Raw genomic sequence first — 24,091 nt, 5'->3', positions numbered from 1 at the left:
ATGCGAAAGTCACTGCTGAAACACTAATGGTGAAAATTGGCTCACTGACCAAACTTGATCCAAAACACTGAGGATAAACTGATTAAAGAAACTGCTGAAAATTGGTCCATTCTTTGCGTACGAGAAAAATCACTCCTATCTGAATGAGGCCTAACTATAATAGACTTCTGGGGTATCCAATTAAAATCCCAGTGTGCTACTCCATTTCTTGTGATGTGAAACAATCTGGGTTTTGAAAGTCTCCTCATCTTGGCATGCTTAACATATCACGCTCCGCAAGGAGAAACAATACCCCCTTGGATCCCGGTCAGCGCCTCTCACATGGCCAAACCAGATATCGCACTTTGCAATGATGAGGGGCAGTACTCCGAAACACAATGTCTGCAAATTGAGATTCTAGTTTTGGCTTTTATCCTTAGTCACATGACAAGGCTCAATAAACGGGTCGACATTGACTTATAGGCCTGCTACTTCCTATAGGTTGCACTAGAGTTCTAGTCCTCTACCTCTCTGGTGAGACAATTTGCACAATCTGTACAGGCACTGTAATTTCATGATTTTTTTTTTAGTTCAGAGACATTGGGCTTGATTCATCAAGACTGGTGTTGTTCACACCAGTCTTCATAATGGGGTGTCTGAGTCAGATGCTTCTGATTCATGAAGGGGCGAACGCTTCTTCATAAATTGGTAACATTGGACAAGGTGCACAGCTCGCCACAACTCCCACAACTGGAAGAAACTGATGTAAAGACACAAGTGGTCACAAAATTTTAATGCAACTCCGAGCTGCGCCTAAATTTTGGGACTTTTTCTTGTCTTTAGAAATTATTTTGATTTTTATCTTTTTGCTACCTATAATCATACCTTACCCCAAACAATTTTATTATATGATCTTCACCTTTTTGATATAAGATATATTAATTTCTCACTGGGGATAGCCTTCTTATGATATTGTTATGGCTACATACCAGGTAGTCTTTTTGATTTTGCCCCAGGGTCTATGATAGGGCCTGGCAGGGACATTAGGGGCAGCCGTTGAGGAGTGTGGGCGCCATTATCGTTTCTTTCAGGGTGCCATCCTCCGCTGGTAGGCAGGCAACAGAGAAGGGTATGTGCAGGGTAATATCTGCTGTTAGCACACTACAGTGTTCTGACGTCATTGATAAGATACCTACAATCATTATCAGTTGCTCCCTGCATTTCTCTGACCGGTCCCACAGAGACACTGTTTTTTGACTATTCATCATACCCTTGGACATATTAGTATTAATTCACTAAATTGTTTGTCCAGGGAACGGGTTGTTTTGTTTTATTTATCTGTTACCTGGGTCTGCATAGATTTGTATGTCCCTTTTAGTGATGAGCGAGTGTGCTCGTTACTCAAGATTTCCAAGCATTCTCAGGTGCTCTCCGAGTATCTTGGGTGTGCTCGTAGATTGTTTGTGTCGCTGCAGCTGCATGATTTGTGGCTGCTAGACAGCCTGAATACATGTGGGGATTCCCTAACAAACAGGCAATCCCTGCATGAGTTCAAGTTGTCTAACAGCTGCAAATCATGCTGCTGTGGGGACACAAACATAACCTACGAGCGCGGCCAAGATACTAGGAGAACATCCGAGCATGCTCGGAAATCTCGAGTAACGAGCACACTCGCTCATCACTAGTCCCTTTATATACCTAGGGTCATCTAGGGGCAATAGGGACAGCCACTGAGGAGCAGGGGTGCCACTATTGAATCCCCTTAGGGTGCCAACCTCCCCTGGTAGACAGGTAACAGGACAGGCAACAGGTTAGGGTATGGGTAACAATTCCCTGTTCTCATCCATATCTATTTTTAAGATATATCTTCTCCTTGTATGTATGTCTGTTATTGGATGTTACTCATCCTTTTAATGCAGATCTAATAAATAGTAATGTTATGTCTTTTTCTACGCTAATCACAACCGTTTTGTTCAAAAACTTTTTCAAATTTTTCATTTTCTCATAAACCATAATCAAAGTCTATACCAGCTCATAGCTGGCATAGGTTTCAGTGTGGTTTTCTTTGTAACTGGCATATGAAATTCCAGCCTTAATAAATTCCCCCTTTTGTTTCCAGATAGAATTTCCCTTTCATGTTTGGTTCTTTGTATTTCAAGTTCTACAATAACAAATACAATGATAATAATTGTGTTCTGAGCTCTCAGTTTCCTTGTTGGACGTCATTGTCTTCAAGTAGTCTCATGTTATGTTTGATTACCCGGCACTGGAACGCAAGTTGTTGTTTTATTTCAAGTGAGAATTTTCCCTTAGGGACTATAGTAACCAAATGAGAAAAACTATTAAAATAACTACTAATCCACACGGGGGATTGTGAATAGACTCCAATGATCACTATGATGTTTTCCCTAAAGCAAAACGTTAAGTCAGCTACCTCCATTCAATAAAAATAAACCTTGTTTTCTAAACGGCGTACCTGCCGAAATGTCTCCTTGTTCTATAAGAATTAGTTTTAAAAAAAAGCTTCTTTTTTTTTTTTTAACTTGATACATGTAATGTGATAGCGATATAATTTCCTCATTTTTTTTATATTTTCTTAAAGTTTCTCAAAGACACTCACAAGAGAGTATCAAACATTAACTTTAATTTGTCTGTCCGTTGAAACAGAAAAAAATGTCTTAAGCTGTAGCTAAATGAGAATTTGCACCTTAAAGTACAAGAAATATCTCAAAATGGATGAAGGGGTAGAACTTTTTTTTTTTAACCGTGGGCAGTGTGACTCAGAGCCTGGCTGCTCGATTGTAGGCAGGTATTTTTTTTTTGCCTAAAGCACTATGGCATTTCAGAGAAAATATGCTTTAGAGATTCGGCAGTGAGCCATAGCCAGAAACTAGACCAGGCCGGCTTTTCCCAGAGCTGCTAGAGGTTACTGACAAGTCTTTTTCACTGTGAGAGACACCTGTCAATTACCTGAAGCAACACAGGGATATTTAGGGCTCACTCACATGAGCGTATAACTCGGACGAGTGCTATGTGATGTTTTATTAGATAGCACCTATGTTATACCATGGGGTAGTGCGCATCTGTTTTTTTTTTTCTCATTCCGATTCAGTATGCTGCAAGTGGCTTCAAAATTCGAATCACTTCCGCCCATACAAGTCTATGGGTGCGTGTGAAACCTCGTACTGCACTCCAGATGGCAGTCCGACAACTGCGAACAGACAATGGAGAAGATGGAGACATTTATTTCTCCATCTTCTCCGCACCTGTGATACGATTCTTTTGGATCACACTTAAGATGACACTTGGCTCAAACTCTGGACAGATTTTGAGCCGAGTGTCATTGACATAATGATCTTGATTCTCTTGCATGAGAAAATCATCGCTTGTGTGTCCACGGGCTTAAAGGGCACCTGTCACCCCGTTTTTTGAAGATGAGCTAAAAATACCGTTAAATAGGGGCAGAGCTGGGCGTTACATTAGTGTCTTTTGTGTGCCTTTATAACCTACCTAAGCTGCCGAAATACCTTTGTAAAGTTGCCGTTTTCTGCTGTCACTCACGCTGGTCTGGTCATATGGGTGTGGTGACAGCGCTGTTTCTCCCCCAGAAACCTGCTCATCATTACGTTGGTGGCGTAGTGGTGTGCGCATGTCCAAAGCGAAGATCCACTGCCCAGGAGATTCAAAAAAGCGCGGTCTTCGCTATTCGCCGTTTACCGGTGGGCGAGCCATCTTTCCTGTGGCCGCGCGTGCGCAGATGGAGCGCTCTGCTGCCCGGGGCTTCAGGAAAATGGCCGCGGGATTCCGCGCGTGCGCAGATGGACTCTGGGAAGAAGAGGAGGAAAAACTGGAAATGTGGTGTTTAGGTTGTAAGGACACTTTAAGTCAGAAAAAGACATTATATAGCACAGATATACATTAAGCATAAATGTATGGGTATCCGGGTTTAAATTGTTTTATAGGGGTTGTCAATTACTTAATGGGTCCAGGGTGCTGAATAAATGTAAAAATACGTATTCTCACCTCCTGGACGAGTGCCTCTCCCCTGATCTCAGCCCTGTGTCCCCCTACAGTCTCCTCAGATATACTATTTTACATGACCACTGCAGCCAATCACTAGCAGCTAATGTGCAGTCACCACCATTACATCTGAGTGGAAAAACAATGTTTTTTCCACTTGAATGTAATTGTGAAGGTTGCAGATTATCGGGATGGTGATTGACAACAATGGTTAAGTGACATTGTTTTAGCAGGAGACTGCTGGGAAAACAAGGCTGGGAGAGGTGAAGCAGCGCCATTCTTGAGGTAAGTATAGACTTTTTTTTTATTTATGCAGCACCCTAGAGCCACTAAGGTCTCATTCACACGTGCAATTTTAAACATTGCGTGAAAAAAATGATACCGGTGTCATCTGTTTGGTCAGTGTGTCCGTTTTTACGATCAGTGTGTAATCAGTGTAGGATCTGTGTTTCCATTTTTACCATCAGTTTGTCATCAGTGTTTGGTCAGTGTGTCCATTTTTACCATCAATGTGTCATCAGTGTTTGGTCAGTGTGTCTGTTTTTACCATCAGTGTGTAATCAGTGTATGATCTGTGTTTCCATTTTTACCATCAGTGTGTAATCAGTGTTTGGTCAGTGTGTCCGTTTTTACCATCAGTGTGTCATCAGTGTATGGTTTGTGTTTCCATTTTTACCATCAGTGTGTCATCAGTGTTTGGTCAGTGTGTCCATTTTTACCATCAGGGTGTCATCAGTGTATGGTCTGTGTTTCCATTTTTACCATCAGTGTGTCATCAGTGTTTGGTCAGTGTGTCTATTTTTACCATCAGTGTGTCATCAGTGTTTGGTCAGTGTGTCTATTTTTACCATCAGTGTGTCATCAGTGTTTGGTCAGTGTGTCTATTTTTACCATCAGAGTGTCATCAGTGTTTGGTCAGTGTGTCTATTTTTACCATCAGTGTGTCATCAGTGTTTGGTCAGTGTGTCCATTTTTACCATCAGTGTGTCATCAGTGTTTGGTCAGTGTGTCCATTTTTACCATCAGGGTGATAATCAGTGTATGGTCTCTGTTTACATTTTTACCATCAATGTGTCATCAGTGTACGGTCTGTGTCCATTTTTACCATCAATGTGTCATCAGTGTACGGTCTGTGTCCATTTTTACCATCAGTGTATGGTCAGTGTGTCCGTTTTGACCATCAGTGTGTCATCAGTGTTTGGTCAGTGTGTCCGTTTTTACCATCAGTGTGTCATCAGTGTATGGTCAGTGTGTCTGTTTTTACCATCAGAGTGTCATCAGTGTATGGTTTGTGTTTCCATTTTTACCATCAGAGTGTCATCAGTGTTTGGTCAGTGTGTCCATTTTTACCATCAGTGTGTCATCAGTGTTTGGTCAGTGTGTCCATTTTTACCATCAGTGTGTCATCAGTGTACGGTCTGTGTCCATTTTTACCATCAATGTGTCATCAGTGTTTGGTCAGTGTGTCTATTTTTACCATCAGTGTGTCATCAGTGTTTGGTCAGTGTGTCCATTTTTACCATCAATGTGTCATCAGTGTTTGGTCAGTGTGTCTATTTTTACCATCAGTGTGTCATCAGTGTTTGGTCAGTGTATCTATTTTTACCATCAGTGTGTCATCAGTGTTTGGTCAGTGTGTCCGTTTTTACCATCAGTGTGTCATCAGTGTTTGGTCAGTGTGTCCATTTTTACCATCAGTGTGTCATCAGTGTACGGTCTGTGTCCATTTTTACCATCAATGTGTCATCAGTGTTTGGTCAGTGTGTCTATTTTTACCATCAGTGTGTCATCAGTGTTTGGTCAGTGTGTCCGTTTTTACCATCAGTGTGTCATCAGTGTTTGGTCAGTGTGTCCATTTTTACCATCAGTGTGTCATCAGTGTTTGGTCAGTGTGTCCATTTTTACCATCAGTGTGTCATCAGTGTATGGTCAGTGTGTCCATTTTTACCATCAGTGTGATAATCAGTGTATGGTCTCTGTTTCCATTTTTACCATCAGTGTGTCATCAGTGTATGGTCAGTGTGTCCATTTTTACCATCAATGTGTCATCAGTGTTTGGTCAGTGTGTCCATTTTTACCATCAGGGTGTCATCAGTGTATGGTCTCTGTTTCCATTTTTACCATCAGTGTGTCATCAGTGTATGGTCAGTGTGTCCATTTTTACCATCAATGTGTCATCAGTGTTTGGTCAGTGTGTCCATTTTTACCATCAGGGTGATAATCAGTGTATGGTCTCTGTTTCCATTTTTACCATCAGTGTGTCATCAGTGTATGGTCAGTGTGTCCATTTTTACCATCAATGTGTCATCAGTGTTTGGTCAGTGTGTCCATTTTTACCATCAGTGTGTCATCAGTGTATGGTCAGTGTGTCCATTTTTACCATCAATGTGTCATCAGTGTTTGGTCAGTGTGTCCATTTTTACCATCAGTGTGTCATCAGTGTATGGTCAGTGTGTCCATTTTTACCATCAATGTGTCATCAGTGTTTGGTCAGTGTGTCCATTTTTACCATCAGGGTGATAATCAGTGTATGGTCTCTGTTTCCATTTTTACCATCAGTGTGTCATCAGTGTATGGTCAGTGTGTCCATTTTTACCATCAATGTGTCATCAGTGTTTGGTCAGTGTGTCCATTTTTACCATCAATGTGTCATCAGTGTTTGGTCAGTGTGTCCATTTTTACCATCAGGGTGATAATCAGTGTATGGTCTCTGTTTCCATTTTTACCATCAGTGTGTCATCAGTGTATGGTCAGTGTGTCCATTTTTACCATCAATGTGTCATCAGTGTTTGGTCAGTGTGTCCATTTTTACCATCAGTGTGTCATCAGTGTATGGTCAGTGTGTCCATTTTTACCATCAGGGTGTCATCAGTGTATGGTCTCTGTTTCCATTTTTACCATCAGTGTGTCATCAGTGTATGGTCAGTGTGTCCATTTTTACCATCAATGTGTCATCAGTGTTTGGTCAGTGTGTCCATTTTTACCATCAGGGTGTCATCAGTGTTTTTCGTGGTTGGATAAATAAATGACGACGCTTCTGCTATACTAAATACAGATAGCACACTAATGCTATCTGTGTGCTGTACGTGTTTTTCACTGACTCATGGACCTTTATTAGCGCTTTTCATCTGTGATACTGGAGAAAAATGGACATGTCTCTTTGTGTTTTGCACAGTCATACGGTCCATAAAGAACACAGACACAGCAGTTTAGATTACAATATGTATATGGTATATTTGGGGAAAAAACTGATACAACACGTACGTGCAACATGGACGTCTGATTGAATATTTATATTGGCTTTGAAAAAATAACTATATCACATTATATATTATATGTTTGTGATCATTTCACAAAGGAGTCACTGGTTTAGATTTCAAAGACTTTGGAGGTCAATGAGCTTTAGATGGCTAAATATGCCATTTTTATTAATTACGCATTTAATTTCCCTGTCCTCTAAATGAAAACTGCTCTTAATGAAAGGGTAATGATTTCTATAATCATTTGTGCCATTTTGTAAGAATTAACAGCTAATATTATAATCATCCAAGAGCATTGTCTAGTGTAGGACATTGACTTTATTCCAGTTTCAGTGCAGAAGATCAGTTTTTGTAAGAATGTATTTTGTAATTTTACCTAAACGTCATGTCACTCCCATTTATTCAGACTAAGCTGTGTCTGTCACTTCTGATAACATCAGATTTTAAAAAAAAGTGTAATTTCAATTATAGCACATACAAAGATCATTTTTGCAATTTCAAGGTGTGAATGTGGCATTTTGTATGGTCTTTGAAGCCTCTTTTCTTATCTGCCCACGGGGGAAATCTCAATTCCAGTCATGCTTTTCATTTCAGAAACAGATGCAGACAGATCCACACAAGCTTGATTTTGGCCTGAAGCCTGAGTTTTTGAGCCGGCCACCAGGTCCAAGCCTCTTTGGAGCAATCCATCACCATCCGCACCCTCATGACTTGGCACGCCCTTCAACTCTATTCTCTGCTGCTGGTGGGTATTCACCACATTCACTATGTAGTTATTTGTAGGAAACTACTATTATTCTGCTATCATGGACCATTAAACATTTACTTTACAACAAGTGGCATGTTACACGTTAATATTGGAAAGAATGTGCATCTATTTTCCTAGTTATTGGTAAGGAACACGGAAGTGATCATAAACGACATAAACTACCCAAGAATGTTCTCAATTTATACCATGTCATCTTTTTAGTCCTGACATATATTTATGACTTAGTAGAAAACCCAGATGGAAATTACATCAGACATCCACTTATATTTGTGGGATCATGTTTTATCTGCAGTGGTATTTCCAAACTTAAAGTCACTGGAACTTTAGATAGTGCCCAGATTTTTTTTATTTAAATGTTTAATTAAATTATTTTTCATTTTGTTAATTGATTTTGTAACAGCCGTCATGTAACCTCTTCTCAGTTACCTTCTGGACATGGTACCCATAGATTTTGTGTGAGAGTTTTACTTACTGTATCTACAGCACAATATATAATTACTGTAAGTACAGGGTGGGCCATTCATATGGATACACCTAAATAAAATGGGAATGGTTGGTGATATCATCTTCCTGTTTGTGGCACATTAGTATATTGGAGGGGGGAAACTTTTCAAGATGGGTAGTGACCATGGTGGCCATTTTGAAGTCAGCCATTTTGGATCCAACTTTATTTATTTTTTCCTATTTTCAATGGGAAGAGGGTCATGTGACACATCAAAATTATTGAGAATTTCACAAGAAAGACAATGGTGTTCTTGGTTTTAAAGTAACTTTATTCTTTCATGAGTTATTTACATGTTTATGACCACTTATAAAATGTGTTCAAAGTGCTACCCATTGTGTTGGATTGTCAATGCAACCCTCTCCTCCCACTCTTCACACACTAATAGCAACACCACAGAAGAAATGCTAGCACAGGCTTCCAGTATCCATTGTTTCAGATGCTGCACATCTCGTATCTTCACAGCATAGACAGTTGCCTTCAGATGACCCCAAAGATAAAAGTTTAAGGGGGTCAGATCGGGAGACCTTGGTGGCTATTCAACTGGCCCACGATGACCAATCCACTTTCCAGGAAACTGTTCATGTAGGAATCCTCTGGCCTGACACCCTAGATGGTGCACCACCACATTATGGGTGTCAGGTCCGAGCATTCCAACATGAACAGTTTCCTGGAAAGTGGATTGGTTGTCATGGGCCAGTTGAATGGCCATCAAGGTCTCCCGATCTGACCCCCATAGACTTTTATCTTTGAGGTCATCTGAAGGCAATTGTCTATGCTGTGAAGATACGAGATGTGCAGCATCTGAAACAACGGATACTGGAAGCCTGTGCTAGCATTTCTTCTGCGGTGTTGTTATCAGTGTGTCAAGAGTGGGAGAAGAGGTTTGCATTGACAATCCAACACAATGGGCAAAACTTTGAATACAATTTATTAGTGGTCATAAACTTGTAAATAACTCATGAAAGAATAAAGTTACATTAAAACCAAGCATACCATTGTTTTTCTTGTGAAATTCTCTAAGTTTGATGTGTCACATGACCCTCTTCCCATTGGAAAAAAAAAAGTTGGATCCAAAATGTCCAACTTCAAAATGTCCGCCATGGTCACCACCCATCTTGAAAAGTTTTCCCCCTCCCATATACTAATGTGCCACAAACAGGAAGTTGATATCACCAACCAACCATTCCCATATTATTTAGGTGTATCCATATGAATGGCCCACCCTGTAGATTGAAAATAATGGTTTCAAGATGGAGGAACATAGTAGTCTTACAACATTTAGCAGATTGTAGTGTAAATGATTCTGAAAAGATTATATGTTTATAATTGCTAATTAAATGATATCAATATACCAATTATCCGCATATGATTCGCAGCAGCAGAGCCGTCTTTATCCATGGTTACTTAAAGTGCTTATTCGGGACTTTTATTTTTTCCCTATGGGGCTAAGAACCTGCTAACTACCTGCCTGTTCTGCTCCAAGATGACCTCTTCCAGCTCAGAGTGGTCATGCATTGCTATTGCCAGTAATTCTTCTTCATGTGACACCAAAACGACAGAAGTCCCTTCTTTCCCTCACTGCTCTGTCGACAGGGCGTCACTGCCGATGTCATGTTGATTAACAGCCAGTTCCCTGCTGCCTAACTGTAGGGAGCTGGCTGACAATCAGCATGATGTCAGTAGTGACACCCCCTTGACAGAGCAGAGCAGAAGAGAAAGAGCTGCTTTGTGAAAGTGAAGTCAAAGGAAGCATCAGAATTGCTGCTTGAACCAGGAGAGATTGTCGCATGGCAGCATAGACAGGTAATTAGTAACTACCGGGTGATAAGTTCTCAACCCCATAGGGAAAAAATAAATCCTGGATACCCCCGTTATTTTATGAAAATTTTGATATTTGATTTTTTGTCCTTTTGTAGGTGGTGCACACCCTGCAGGGGCTCATTTTGGTCCTCCCCCTCATCACAGCAATTTTCTCAATCCATCTGCTCATCTTGGTATGCATTAATTTTTTTTTCTAATTTATACAAAATGTTCCTTTAAGATGTACATTTACTAAAACTGTTGTCTCACCAGAGTTATTTATGGGATATCATTGGGATGTGCCATAAATGTCCATCAGATATGGGTAACATCTTTGGTACCTCCAGAACGGGATCGCTCAAGCTGATGACCAATCATCATTGAGAAAAGCGGTGGTTGTGCATGTGCCAACTTTATCCATTCATTACTATATGAATACATATAGAAACTCCCTGGTAGCCACATACAAATTGACACGAGAGGATCCTGTTCTGGAGGTAGGTATGGATCCCAAAGTTGGTACCATCATCCTATTAATATGCCATAAGTGTGTCTTGTGAGACAACACCTTTAAAAGTTTTTGCTGATATCTTCTTTTATTAGATTTTATTGTCTCATATCCACATGATTTGTCTTTCTCATGTAGCTAAATTATTTCTAACTTATGTTGTTTTAGAACCTTTTAATCGGCCTTCAACATTCAGTGGTCTTGGTTCTGTTGGTGGAAATGCCTTTGGTGGCCTTGGCAATCCTTCAGTTAGTAAGTATGATATTTTATTCCATCTGTAGTTAGGAAGATTTCGTAGTTGTGATGGCGCCATGAGGTCCTTGCCTTTTCTTTTATAAGAAGGGGAAGTTTGCGTAATCACAAAGGGAATTTTCTTATATGATGTAAAATATCTTTGTGTAGTATTGAGCTTGTCTGATTGACAAAAGCGCTCAGTATCTCACCATAACCAAAAATGGTTGCTATTCCTGTGATCATATAAGAAAAACAAACAGCTCGTTCCAATTCTCGTGAATGTACCTATCAACATTAACAAATTCTGTTTCTGGAAAATAACAAACCTTTATTTATTTTTTAAAATTCCTTTAAATTTCTATTGAATGGGTTTTCTTTTTCTGATGTAAAAAAATTCATTAAATATGAAAGAAAGCATCGTTCTAATTGGCTCTCATTTTCAAAAGTGCACGAAATTTAATGGCTTTCAGGCAACCTGTGATGGATTGTCACAGCGTCACATAGCAGGGAGCTTCCACTTCCTCCCAGTTTGTCAGCACAAGACTATCAATATGTCTGAAGGGGCTACCTGAAAGCCTTCAAACTTTCTGCAGTGTGACCATAGCTACTATCAGGCAGTTCATGCAGTTTTGCAAACAACAGTCAATTAGTAAGTTGCTTATTTCCATTGGATAACACTGATTTTTATCATGCTGTTTCATATTCTAAATTACATAATATAAGTAGATGAGTGCATTTATAATTGAGAAATCCATTGCGGCAGATTTACTAATACTCTTAGTTATTATTTCCATCCAATGGCAATCTTTTGGAAAGCAGTGTAGCTTGTAGAATAGTAATAGTGTATAATAGACAAATTGTTAGGATTCGGCTTACTTCTATGAAAATTTGGAGAAGCAGATGAGAATCTAGTTGGCATTTGACCACAAGTGTGCAAATTACATACTTGCAGTTACATGACAACTGCTAGGAGAACTGAATCATTACAGTGTGTACATTCCACACTTGGTATTCTCTAAGCTTGCATTATTTGCTAAAAGATTGTCTTTGAGTAGTAAATGTTTTTAATTTTTACAGTTGACACCAAATTTATTACAGTGGCTCATGCTAAATGATACATTTGGTCCATATTCAGAGACTGTTGTCTAATTTTGCAATAATAAGGTACTGAGCGGCGCCAAGTATTATAGGGTTATTACTCCTGCTGCGAATATAACAATCACCACCAATGATTGTAGAAAACAAGAATCAGTCTAAAAAGGATATTAAATATCCGTATTCACGCTAATAAAAACCCTGAGGACGAAAAATGAAATAAAATCAATCAATGCACAAGATGCAAAAACAATAAGTTCATATCTTGTAAAAATATCCCCTCATCTGGGTGAATTATGACTAGCCTAATACTGGGTGAAATAACTGCAGAGTGATCTAAATGTCATTAAAAGTCTTACCCAGAGAAGGCGTTAATGTCAGTGGAGAGGCTGCTTGACTGAAGGCTGTAATCCCCAGCAACGGCTGGTACTGTTGTGCTAAAAGCTGTAGTCACCGATTCTGTTCACATGCGACAGCTGCCCCGGCCGGTGGCAGCGTGACGCTTAGCTGAGCTGACACACGCAGCGGCGTGCACTCGTGCAGGCAGGCCAGTATCCTCCTAGGTGCGCATAATGAGAGCGGCGCTGGGAAAGGACCTGCTTTTTTGGTCCCTACCGCCATCCGTATTGCACCTCTAGTCACGTGAGCAGTCACGTTACACACACCGACACGCAGGTCCTTTCCCAGCGCCGCTCTCACTATGCGCACCTAGCAGGATACTGGCCTGCCTGCACGAGTGCACGCCGCTGCGTGTGTCAGCTCAGCTAAGCGTCATGCTGCCACCGGCCGGGGCAGCTGCCGCATGTGAACAGAATCGGTGACTACAGCTTTTAGCACAACAGTACCAGCCGTTGCTGGGGATTACAGCCTTCAGTCAAGCAGCCTCTCCACTGACATTAACGCCTTCTCTGGGTAAGACTTTTAATGACATTTAGATCACTCTGCAGTTATTTCACCCAGTATTAGGCTAGTCATAATTCACCCAGATGGGGGGATATTTTTACAAGATATGAACTTATTGTTTTTGCATCTTGTGCATTGATTGATTTTATTTCATTTTTCGTCCTCAGGGTTTTTATTAGCGCGAATACGGATATTTAATATCCTTTTTAGACTGATTGTTGTCTAATTTTATAGCACCTCTTGGTTAACTTCTTCTGACCTTGTTTCTTTTTGTATGAGGCGCAAAAAGTACCCAAAATGTATTAAATATGGCACATTTAATGCAGTGTGGCAGACTTCTGTCTCAGTTTGAGTTATACAGTGGATACGGAAAGTATTCAGACCCCTTTTTAATTTTTCACTCTTTGTTTCATTGAAGCCATTTGGTAAATTCAAAAAAGTTCATTTTTTTCTCATTAATGTACACTCTGCACCCCATTTTGACTGAAAAAAAAAGCAGAAATGTAGAAATTTTTGCAAATGTATTAAAAAAAACAAACTGAAATATCACATGGACATAAGTATTCAGACCCTTTGCTCAGTATTGAGTAGAAGCACCCTTTTGAGCTAGTACAGCTATGAGTTTTCTTGGGAAAGAAGCAACAAGTTTTTCACACCTGGATTTGGGGATCCTCTGCCATTCTTCCTTGCAGATCCTCTCCAGTTCCGTCAGGTTGGATGGTGAACGTTAGTGGACAGCCATTTTCACGTCTCTCCAGAGATGCTCAATTGGGTTTTAGGTCAGGGCTCTGGCTGGGCCAGTCAAGAATGGCTACACAGTTGTTCTGAAGCCACTCCTTTGTTAATTTAGCTTCGGCCAAGTCTGAGGTCCAGTACACTCTGAAAGAGGTTTTCATCCAGGATATCTGTGTACTTGGCCAGATTCATGTTTCCTTCAATAAGTCGTCCTGTCCCTGCAGCTGAAAAACACTCCCATAGCATGATGCTGCCATCACCATGTTTCACTGTTGGGATTATATTGGGCAGGTGATGAGCAGTACCTGGTTTTCTCCACACACACCACTTAGAATTATCACCAAGAAGGTCTACCTTCGTCTCATCAGACCAGAGAATCTTATTTCTCATAGTCTGGGAGTCCGTCTTGTGTTTCTTAGCAAACTCTATGCAGGATTTCATATGTCTTGCACTGATGAGAGTCTTCCATCGGTCCACTCTGCCATAAAGGCTTGACTGGTGGAGGGCTGCAGTGATAGTTGACTTTGTGGAACTTTCTCCCATCTCCCTACTGCATATCTGGAGCTCAGCCACAGTGATCTTGGGGTTCTTCTTTACCTCTCTAACCAAGCCTCTTCTCCCATGATTGCTCAGTTTGGCTGGACGGCCAGGTCTAGGAAGACTTCTGGTGTTCCAAACTTCTTCCAATTAAGGATTATTGAGGCCACTGTGCTCTTAGGAACCTTGAGTACTGCAGAAATTCTTTTGTAACCTTGGCCAGATCTGTGCCTTTCTACAATTCTGTCTCTGAGCTCCTTGGCCAGTTCCTTTGACCTCATGTTTCTCATTTGGTCTGACATGCACTGGGAGCTGTGAGGTCTTACATAGACAGGTGTGTGCCTTTCAAAATCAAGTTCTATCAGTTAAATTAAACACAGATGGGCTCCAATGAAGGAGTAGAACCATCTCAAGGAGGATCACAAGGAAATGGACAGCATGTGACTTAAATATGAGTGTCTGAGCAAAGGGTCTGAATACTTATGTCCATGTGATATTTCAGTTTTTCTTTTTTATTAAATTTGCAAAAATTTCTACTCTCCATTTCTGGTTTTCTTTCAGTCTAAATGGGGTGCAGAGTGTACATTAATGTGAAAAAATAAACTTTTTTAATGTACCAAATGGCTTCAATGAAACAAAGAGTAAAAAATGTAAAGGGGTCTGAATACTTTCCATACCCACTGTACTTCTTTCTAAATAGTAAACCTGCTCCTTGGATTTTTTTTAACAACTATGTTATTGAAAATGTTCTTTTATGTTGGGTAGGTTGTCAGCCTTCAGATATATTGTACTTTCTGTGATATTCTATGTGCTGCAACATGTAATGTGCATATAAAAGATATTTTAAGTGAATTGTACTTTCAAAAAACTTTATATATATATCAATAATATGTATGAATATAAGAAACATTACATTATTTTACCATAGAATTTAGCTTCACTTTTCATTATGAGAAACTTCTTCCCTTCCCTCCTGCTTCCCAAATTTGTCATCCATACTAAGAAAGCAGCTCTCATGACAAGACATACTGCCAGCACTGTGGAGGGTCAGATTACACAGCCTTTTATTCTCTATGGATAAGGGAGAGGGGAAAGATGAGGAGTAGATTGAGGAAACAGACATCTAGAGACACTGAAATATTTTGCTGAGCTTTCTATCAAGTCTTTTACCTCACCACAGAGCTGGATAAACATCTGCACTGATCAGTACTGCTATATAATATTCTCCATTATTCTGCTTCTCTTTGAGGGCAAACTTAGGAAGAAAGAGCAGGAATCCACCTCTCCATGTGTATGGGAGACATCATAGCACCATTAGTTCAGGGTCAATTCAAACAAAGTCAGATCCTGCACAGGAATAAACTGTTGAAAATGTAGGATGCAAGCTATATAATGATCAAGAAGTCAACGGGAGACAGTGAAATATTTTGCTGAGCTTTCTAAAGTGTCTTTCACCTCACCTCACTGCAGGAATCACATCTACACTGATCAGTGCTCCTGCATAATTTCCTACATGATGCTACTTCTTTCTGAGGGCAAACGTAGAAAAGAAGAACAGGAATCCATATCTCTATGTATGGAAGATATAGCGCCACCAGTTCATTTTCAATTCAGAGACAGAGCCTGCACAGGGGAAAAACTGGTGAAAATGTATAACTGCTAAAACTATCATACTTTACGTACACAAAGGGATAGTATATTGTGAAAAGTTACTTGAAAGTACAATTGATTTTTAACTATAATCAGAAAACTTTGTAGAAAGCAGAGCAAAGCTTTGTATTGTTAGGAAAATATTTAACAAGATGTCACCAAACCAAACATTACCCCCAAACCAAACTGTACCAGAAAGTGAAAAGTCTTCCACCAAAAATTGCATCTACTTCAAAAAATTACAACTTTTTTGTTATATACTTGGTACATTACATATTTCGGTAGACATTCAAATCTATGTAAATATAACAAATTAGGGTAATAAAAAGTTGATGGAAACTTTTCTTTGTTTGGTTGCCATTATTCTTTGTTTTTGCCATGTGACCTGATAAATGGTTCAAATTCTGTTCCCATAAAATTCCATTAAATATTTTCCCAAAGTTTAATGAGTATTGCTTTCAGTTGTTAAGTGCATATATGTTTATATGGGAGCAAAATGTAGGAAAGCTGTCATTTTTCTTTGTCTTTTTTCCTAAGAAACAACCAGACCCTTCAACCACCCCCTCATTATGGGTTAGTACCACTATAACATTTACACTTTCTTCTGCGTTTCAAATATTTTGTTGGGGGTTTTGTAATTTTTTGAGTCCATACAAACATTTTAATGCTGATATTGTATCTTTTTATAGCCTCCAACTCAATGTTTAGCCATAAGGAAGGGCCTAATATGCAGAGCTTCAACAATCCTCATGAACCATGGAACCGACTTCATCGGACACCACCATCGTTCCCAACTCCTCCACCTTGGCTAAAACCAGGTGAACCAGAACGCAGCACTTCTGCTTCAACTCATGACAGAGATTCTGAGAAAAGAGAATCATCATCCAAGGATGATAAAGAAAGGTTTGTTATTCAGTATACCTATAGCATTCACATAGTAAAATAATGTTCAAATAGTATACTGTAATATTCCTCTAAATTATGTGGTTTGTTTTATCTTGTTAAGAAATATTTTAGCATTAGGATAATTTAATTAAATTTTTAGATGTTTTTTTAAATGTAAAAGTTAAAGAAGATGTCACAGCTGAACAACATCCTGTCGTTTACAGTAAACTATTTATATTAATTAAATGGAATCTGTTTCCAGGTTATTGCTATTTAATTTCAAAACAGCATAATATAGGGGCAAATACACTGATTCCATGGATATGTCACCTATTAGTCTGTGTGCTGTAGTTTCATTACAATCCAGGTTTTATCAGCTGAGGATTATCACTGAAGGACTAGGTTTCACATGCAAGCCAGTCCTGCTAATTTGTGTAACCTCGCCCCACCTTTAATTTGCATATTGCTGACAGTGTACACAGGAAGCTGCCAATCAGAATGTAGGTAGGGTTGTACACAGATCAGCATACTGACCACTGCTAGATCTACAACAGAGAAAACAGGCATCTTATCCAAACAATCCTGTAAGTGATACATCACTAGAATCAGGCTCTTTACCCCTACATCGTGCTGCTCTCAGATTTCATAGCAAAAACCTACTGACAAATCCCATTTAAATAGTTCCTGATACCCTCTACTGTAAATAATATTGCTGTAGTTATAGACATAACCTCAGAATGTGCATTATTTTGGCTTTGCACATGTAATTAATTGATAAATGTCTGTACACTATACATAGCTTGTTGATTTTTATTTAAATTCTGATTAAAACCCAAGTTTTAATATTGTTTTGTTATTAGTGAAATTTCTTATCCTTCGGGCAACTAATGATCAAACTGGACAACCACTTCTCAGAACAATGCTGATTCAATCAATTATTAATACAAATATATTTAATGTATTCCCAATAACATTCCAAATTTGACTGCAACCAAAGACACAATAATGTTATCTATATTTAAAATGTCTTTTTCTTATGACAATTACATTAGATTTATTTTATTTTTTTAGGGAAAGTCTGGAAAAAAGGCATTCTAGTCATCCTTCACCAGCACCTGTTAGCCAAGTAAATTCATTGGGACATAATCGCAGTTTATCTGAGCAAAGTCGAAGTCACTTAAATAATGAGGTACGAGATAAAGAAAAGCCTAAAGAAAGAGAAAGGGAGCACTCCGACTCATGGAAAGAAAATAACATGGAAGAGCACAAAGCAAAGGATAACCATGTTTCAGAGAAAGAGAATATTGTACATGAAAGTAGAGCTGTGGAGGAAGCTAAACAATTATCAAGGGTGCCTTCACCTTATGTCAGGGCACCAGTAATGGAAAGCACTAGACCCAATAGCACTTCTAATCGAGAAAATGAAAGAAAAAATGAGACTTATGATGCTCAAAAGAAAAGTAACGATGTTAAAGTTAAAGAAGAAAGAAAGGAAGACCATGATGTTTTGGTTTCTGAAGTACCTACTGTCCATAGAGCCTCTGAACAAGCTCCTCCAATATCTGCTTCAAGTGTTCATCCAAGTCATTTAGCATCCATGCCGATGGCTGTAGGTGTAACAGGAATGCATCCAATGAACAGTATTGGTGGACTAGACAGGACTCGGATGATGACTCCTTTTATGGGTATAAGCCCTATTCCAGGAGGTGAACGTTTTCCTTATCCATCATTTCACTGGGATCCTATGCGTGATCCATTGAGAGATCCATACAGAGGACTAGATATTCATAGGCGGGATCCTCTTGGACGGGATTTTTTGTTGCGAAATGATCCACTTCACCGTCTTACCGCACCAAGGTTATATGAATCAGACAGATCATTCAGAGACAGAGAACCCCATGACTACAACCATCACCACCATCACCATCTTTCTGCAGACCCACGCCGGGACCACGAAAGAGCAAGTCAGTTGGAAGAAAGAGAAAGGTTACATATGCTTCGAGAGGAATATGAACATGCCCGCTTACATGCTGTGCATCCAGCTGCATTGGATGGTCACCTGCCTCATCCAAGTTTAATCACACCAGGACTTCCCAGCATGCATTATCCCAGGGTCAGTCCTACAGCAGGACATCAAAATGGACTTCTTAATAAGACTCCCCCAACAGCAGCACTAAGTGCCCCACCTCCACTTATTTCTACATTGGGAGGACGGCCAGGCTCTCCCAGGAGGACTACTCCATTGACAGCAGAGATAAGAGATAGGCCTCCTTCTCACACATTAAAGGATATTGAGGCACGATAAGTACATAAAACAAAAAAAGCTGATGGACAAATGGCCTGATTAGATTTAAATCAGTGCAAGACATACAATCTTTGTACAAATGTAAAAACTCTAAGAGCAATGATTTTCACTTTTTGTATAGGATCTGTTGCAAATTTCCATATCTTTTGGCCAATTCAAATGTTTGTCTTCAATTGATTTATTTTACTAATGTAAAGCATTTGGTTGGAACTGAAGGAGGTAATTCATTACATCCATATGGGCTGTATCAGACTTATGATATTGAAAGAACATGTAAATATTAATGTAAAAAAACAACTTGCTTCATTGGGTATTGGTTCATATATGCAAAAGGATAGGATGAAAGCTTTACTGTGTACAAATGTAAATAGACATAACAATACAATAATACTTCTTAAACTGTGCAGTTTACAATGTTACTATTTAAAACACAGTCTGTTGATACTGTGCTGTGTACATTATTAGAGACAACTAAACCCCCTCAACTATGCAATTATTGTGGAGGCTTTCACTATAAAGCCATGATCACAACGGAACATTTGCCACACTTACACAACTAAAGTCATATTGTCCCTGAGAAGCTTTTGTTACAACATCTTTTGCTTTTTTTCCAGTCATCTCCCTTTATTTTGAATATCCAGTAACATCATTCTGATAATTTAGACAAACAAATATATTTCTCAAGTATAAGGCTCACATAATGCATAGAAAACTGTGTCAAGGCAAAGGTAACAATGGTTACTTTCAATTACTAGACCTGTCACAGGGGCGGACATACTGTTAGTGCAACCTATGCGGCCGCTCAGGGGCCCACTTCGACATCCAAAGCAGGTGGAATTGTGCACTATGATTAGCTATTGGACTGCACAATGGCCATCTTCTGACTGTGTCTACCCCTAACCTGTCATCTTGTTTCCACCTGTTATGCTTACCCAGCAAAACTGGCTAAGAGTCCTTTTATTCGGGCAGATAAATTGCCACTAAAGAGCACCAATCAACAATATTGCAAGACGATCAGCGCTTGTCTACTTTAGTTGATACAAAAATTAGGTTTATTGTTCAAACCATCGTTCATGTGAACAGTCATATTCATTCCTCCACCCCTCTCTTACAATTCCTATTACAAGTGACAGCCAAATGACTGTTTATACAACGGGATTTACAACAAAAGAGTATATTATCATTCGATCGCTGAGACGTTTAGACCGGGCAGTGATTTCGGGTGAGCTTTTGAGCAATTGTCACCTCTTGTGAAGTCTCTTAAGTCATTGGGCAATCTGATCCATGAAATATTGACATTTACCCAAGACCTTTGTAGAATAAGTTCAGTTTCTGATCAAGCATAGATATTGTTAACATTTCCTTGATTGGAGAGGATATGACTTTACCCGAAGAAATACCATAAACATTTGGTTTACTGGGTTGTAAATTATATGTATTAAATAATCATAGTTCATTGGTCTTCTAGTGTATTAAAGTGATCTTAAGTTGTTATCTTGTTTTGGCAAAAGCAAAACGATGAATACAATTCCCAACAGTTGTTTCTAATAAGCAGAGATCTATTTTAGTAGTCAACTGAAGGTTTAGTTGTGAGCTTCAGATTTTGTGAACTCCAGATGTTGTGCAGTGTTTTTTAAGGAGCAAACTCTCCCAGAAGAATATGTACACTGGAACAGTAGTGGTAGCTTTCAGTATTGTAAAGAGATTGTTATATACAAACCTTTTGCTGTTTATCTTGTATGTAAGAAATTCCTTTTTAGTACATATGTAAAGAGGAAAAAAATGAACTGAAAAGGAAAAACAAGCATAAAATGAAGCGACTCAATCTTCAGCATGTTCCTCATCAGCGAAGACTTGTGTTATGTAAATTGTGCCATGTTATTAAAAAATGTGAACAAAACTTTCAGGTCCTTATTTGTGTGCATTTGCCAATTATTTCTTACAGAGGGGGTAGTTCCTGTGCACCAAAACATCTTTTAGGGGCCCCTCCCTGCAAGAGAAATAATTCAGATTCAGAAATTCTAAGCAAATTAGCCTTCTTTATTAATGAAGAATTCAGCTGCAAAACTGCACTAAACCACTGCAATTAATTTACAAAAATTCAACTCCAAGGATCAAAATAAAGTCAGATTTTTTAAGGGTGTTATTCCAATTTGAGAAACCCAATTAAATGCTCTTTGAAGGCAAGTTAAAAAGTCACATGATCCCTATTAGACTGCAATAATATCCATTATGAACATTGATTTCAATGAGCTCCCTCCTTGTAGTTTACTGCACACAGTGGTTTTCAAAATTCTTTGATGCTGGTAAAACTATAGTGCAAATGTGCATCTTAATGTAATGTTAGTAAATGATCTTTGGACCATTCAGTTGTTATTTGACAACATTTATTAGATTTATCTCAAATAGGTATTCCCATCTCAAGAACATTTGAGGAATGCAAACCTTCTTCTGGGACCCATCCCTATCTTATAAACAGGGGCATGTTTCATTAAAACCAACAAAATGAGCTATAGCATAACTCGGTATACATGCAATGTGTAAGAGCACGTTCACACTGTGACCATTTCACAGACAAAAGCCAAGAAAAAAACCAAAATGAGCATATATCTTATAATAAGTAAATAGCAGTAGTACATGTAAATAATATAGAGTACTTGATTAACACTATTTTGATAAAAATATGTAAAAGCCATCCCACTGTGACAAGGTATACACAGTTGGGATGGTCCTATCCTGTCTTTAGTATTAAAACCTTACCTTGTGGCAGCCAACCTCAGTGTGAATAAGGGCTCACAAATGTATGGACTTTGTGTGAGCGCTTGGCTCCTGCCATGACATTTTGTCCAGGGCAGAAGATTTAATAAAGTTAGTGCTCCGTAAAGTCCTGTCATTTATCATAAGGGGAGGTGTGGGGCTGGTAACTAATGGGGCAGAACTGTGCACCAAAAACATGGCCACATCAATGATGCACCTAAGCCCCATCATTTACAGCAGCATGTAAAAGTTTGGTCAAAATTACTGCTATTGGGAATAGTTAAGTAAGTTGAAGATGAAATGATCTCTAAAATGGCTTAAAGTTGTCACTTTTCCTTTGTATTTTAGGCAAAAATATAGATATTTTCATCTTTTACATTTTAAATCCTTCATGACCTTGGCTGTATCCATTCGTCTAGGTCGGTAATTACTTACCGAACTTGGACTTATGGAAACATCCAGGCAATTTTGCGCTCACTGGAGCTTAGCTGTGCACATGATCTCCGCTTGGTGTTCAGCAAATCTCAAAGCAGACACCCTGCACTCATTTCCTGGAGCGGTGCCCACAGATTAAATCCCTAAGTTCTGCAATTGATTGCAGCATTTAGAAGTCAGAGGGAGGGCCTTCTTTGCCCTCTGATTGTTGCCATGGTGACCCTATATTGTCATGACGACATGCCCAGCAGGACAATAACCCTAAATATTCTTCAAGAAGCACCCAGAAATGGATGGAAACAAAACACTGGAGAGCTCAGAAGTGGTCATTTCAGCTCCAGTAGCGTAAAGTCTCCCACCACTACCTTTTACATACTGATGCTACAGAGAATCTGCAAATGTACACATTAAATCAGTTAATTTTGCCTGCTTTGATAAATTTCTGAGTACAGATCACTGTTAAAAACACAAATCTATCAATCAGTGTATGGAAAAAGCAATCAAGTTATGGACTGTGGAAAGATGTGTGTGACTGTAATGAACACTTACTTCCAGCAGACGATACCTAGCAACTATCCCTACACTAAGCGCAGCTTACAGCTGTATTAATAGATAATAGAATAAATGCTACCTTGAATTTTTTTGTTAGGTTGCAGCAGCAAGGACTATAAGGCAATAATCCCTGACTAGATGCCTGTAATACACTATTCCCACTGTGATAGCTCACCCTGCACGAATTGCAGATAAGATCGGTATTATTAGAGGATAGAATCTATTTAAATTAGCCCTGAAAAAATCTTTTAGTTTAACCTGTTAAAAACTTTGAATGTATAGATACGTCCAACATCACCTCACCTTGTTTGAGGCAGGATCCGCCGATGAGCCCACAACTTTACATCAGCTGACATTTGCCACTAACAGCCGAGTGTGGAATCGTGATCCACCTGCAGCTGTTAACATGTTAGATTCTGTTGTCAAGCTCTGACAGCGGCATTTAACATGATCAAATAGGAAGTACATCACATACCCCGCCCATCTGCATCCGTGTTACATGAACACGGGTTGCCAATGGGTTAGCATGACAACCTGGGGTCTGGAGGTATCCCCTGTGGTTGTTATTGTTGAACAGCTAGGAGCACCGCACAGTGTCTGGCGTTCATAGCAGATGAGCATTATAGCTACACAAGCCCTCACATGGCCATATTGATGGAAAAATAAAAAAAGTTATGGCTCTGAGAAGAAGGGGAGCAAAAACTAAAACTCAAAAACGGAAAAACCCAAGGTGGTTAAGAGGTTAATGTCGCAGCATCAAGGAATTTATTTTATCAACCCTGCTGAGGAATATAGTGGAGTGTTTCACATCTAATCAGCCTAATATGGAGGAGACCAGGGTCTTCTGAACTTACTGTACAAAGTCTGTCCGGGCTGTGAAATCCTGCATGCAATGTGAGAACTCCCTATGTGATGACCACCTGACAGCCCACAACAAGGCACTGGATCATATACTAATAGTACTCACTGGCTTTTTTGGTTTCAAAAAATGTTCTCTCGGTTTGAAGGTGGAGCCTCAGAAAAGCATTTTTTTTCCATTACTGAGGAGTGGGTCTCCTAGATTGGTAAATTGTATGAACTAAGTGCAAAAAATGCCCAAAATTAGAAGGAGGCACTCCAATACCCCTTTAAAGAGATGTAGTGGAGGGCCTCAGAATTTTTT

The 24,091-nt window shown here is 39.3% G+C and overlaps 1 protein-coding gene across 6 annotated transcripts in view; it reads left to right on the top strand.

Annotated features, from left to right (window-relative positions):
• Positions 1–21,098, top strand: part of AUTS2 (activator of transcription and developmental regulator AUTS2) — a 1,864,151-nt gene extending 1,843,053 nt beyond the window's left edge. For 4 of the 6 annotated variants that reach the window (XM_077296433.1, XM_077296435.1, XM_077296432.1 and 1 more), the window contains 6 exons: positions 7,854–8,004; positions 10,450–10,527; positions 11,010–11,093; positions 16,533–16,568; positions 16,685–16,898; positions 17,952–21,096. In XM_077296433.1, the coding sequence (XP_077152548.1) occupies positions 7,854–8,004; positions 10,450–10,527; positions 11,010–11,093; positions 16,533–16,568; positions 16,685–16,898; positions 17,952–19,185 (1,797 nt within the window). In that variant the 3' untranslated portion in view covers positions 19,186–21,096. Of the gene's footprint in view, positions 1–7,853; positions 8,005–10,449; positions 10,528–11,009; positions 11,094–16,532; positions 16,569–16,684; positions 16,899–17,951 lie in introns of all 6 variants that reach the window. The other 2 variants (XM_077296436.1, XM_077296434.1) reach the window with 1 other exon arrangement.
• Positions 21,099–24,091: the final 2,993 nt, after the last annotated feature.

The sequence above is a fragment of the Ranitomeya variabilis genome, chromosome 3 (assembly GCF_051348905.1).
Source record: "Ranitomeya variabilis isolate aRanVar5 chromosome 3, aRanVar5.hap1, whole genome shotgun sequence".
NCBI lineage: Eukaryota > Metazoa > Chordata > Amphibia > Anura > Dendrobatidae > Ranitomeya > Ranitomeya variabilis.
This window is presented reverse-complemented; position numbering and strand designations above follow the sequence as displayed.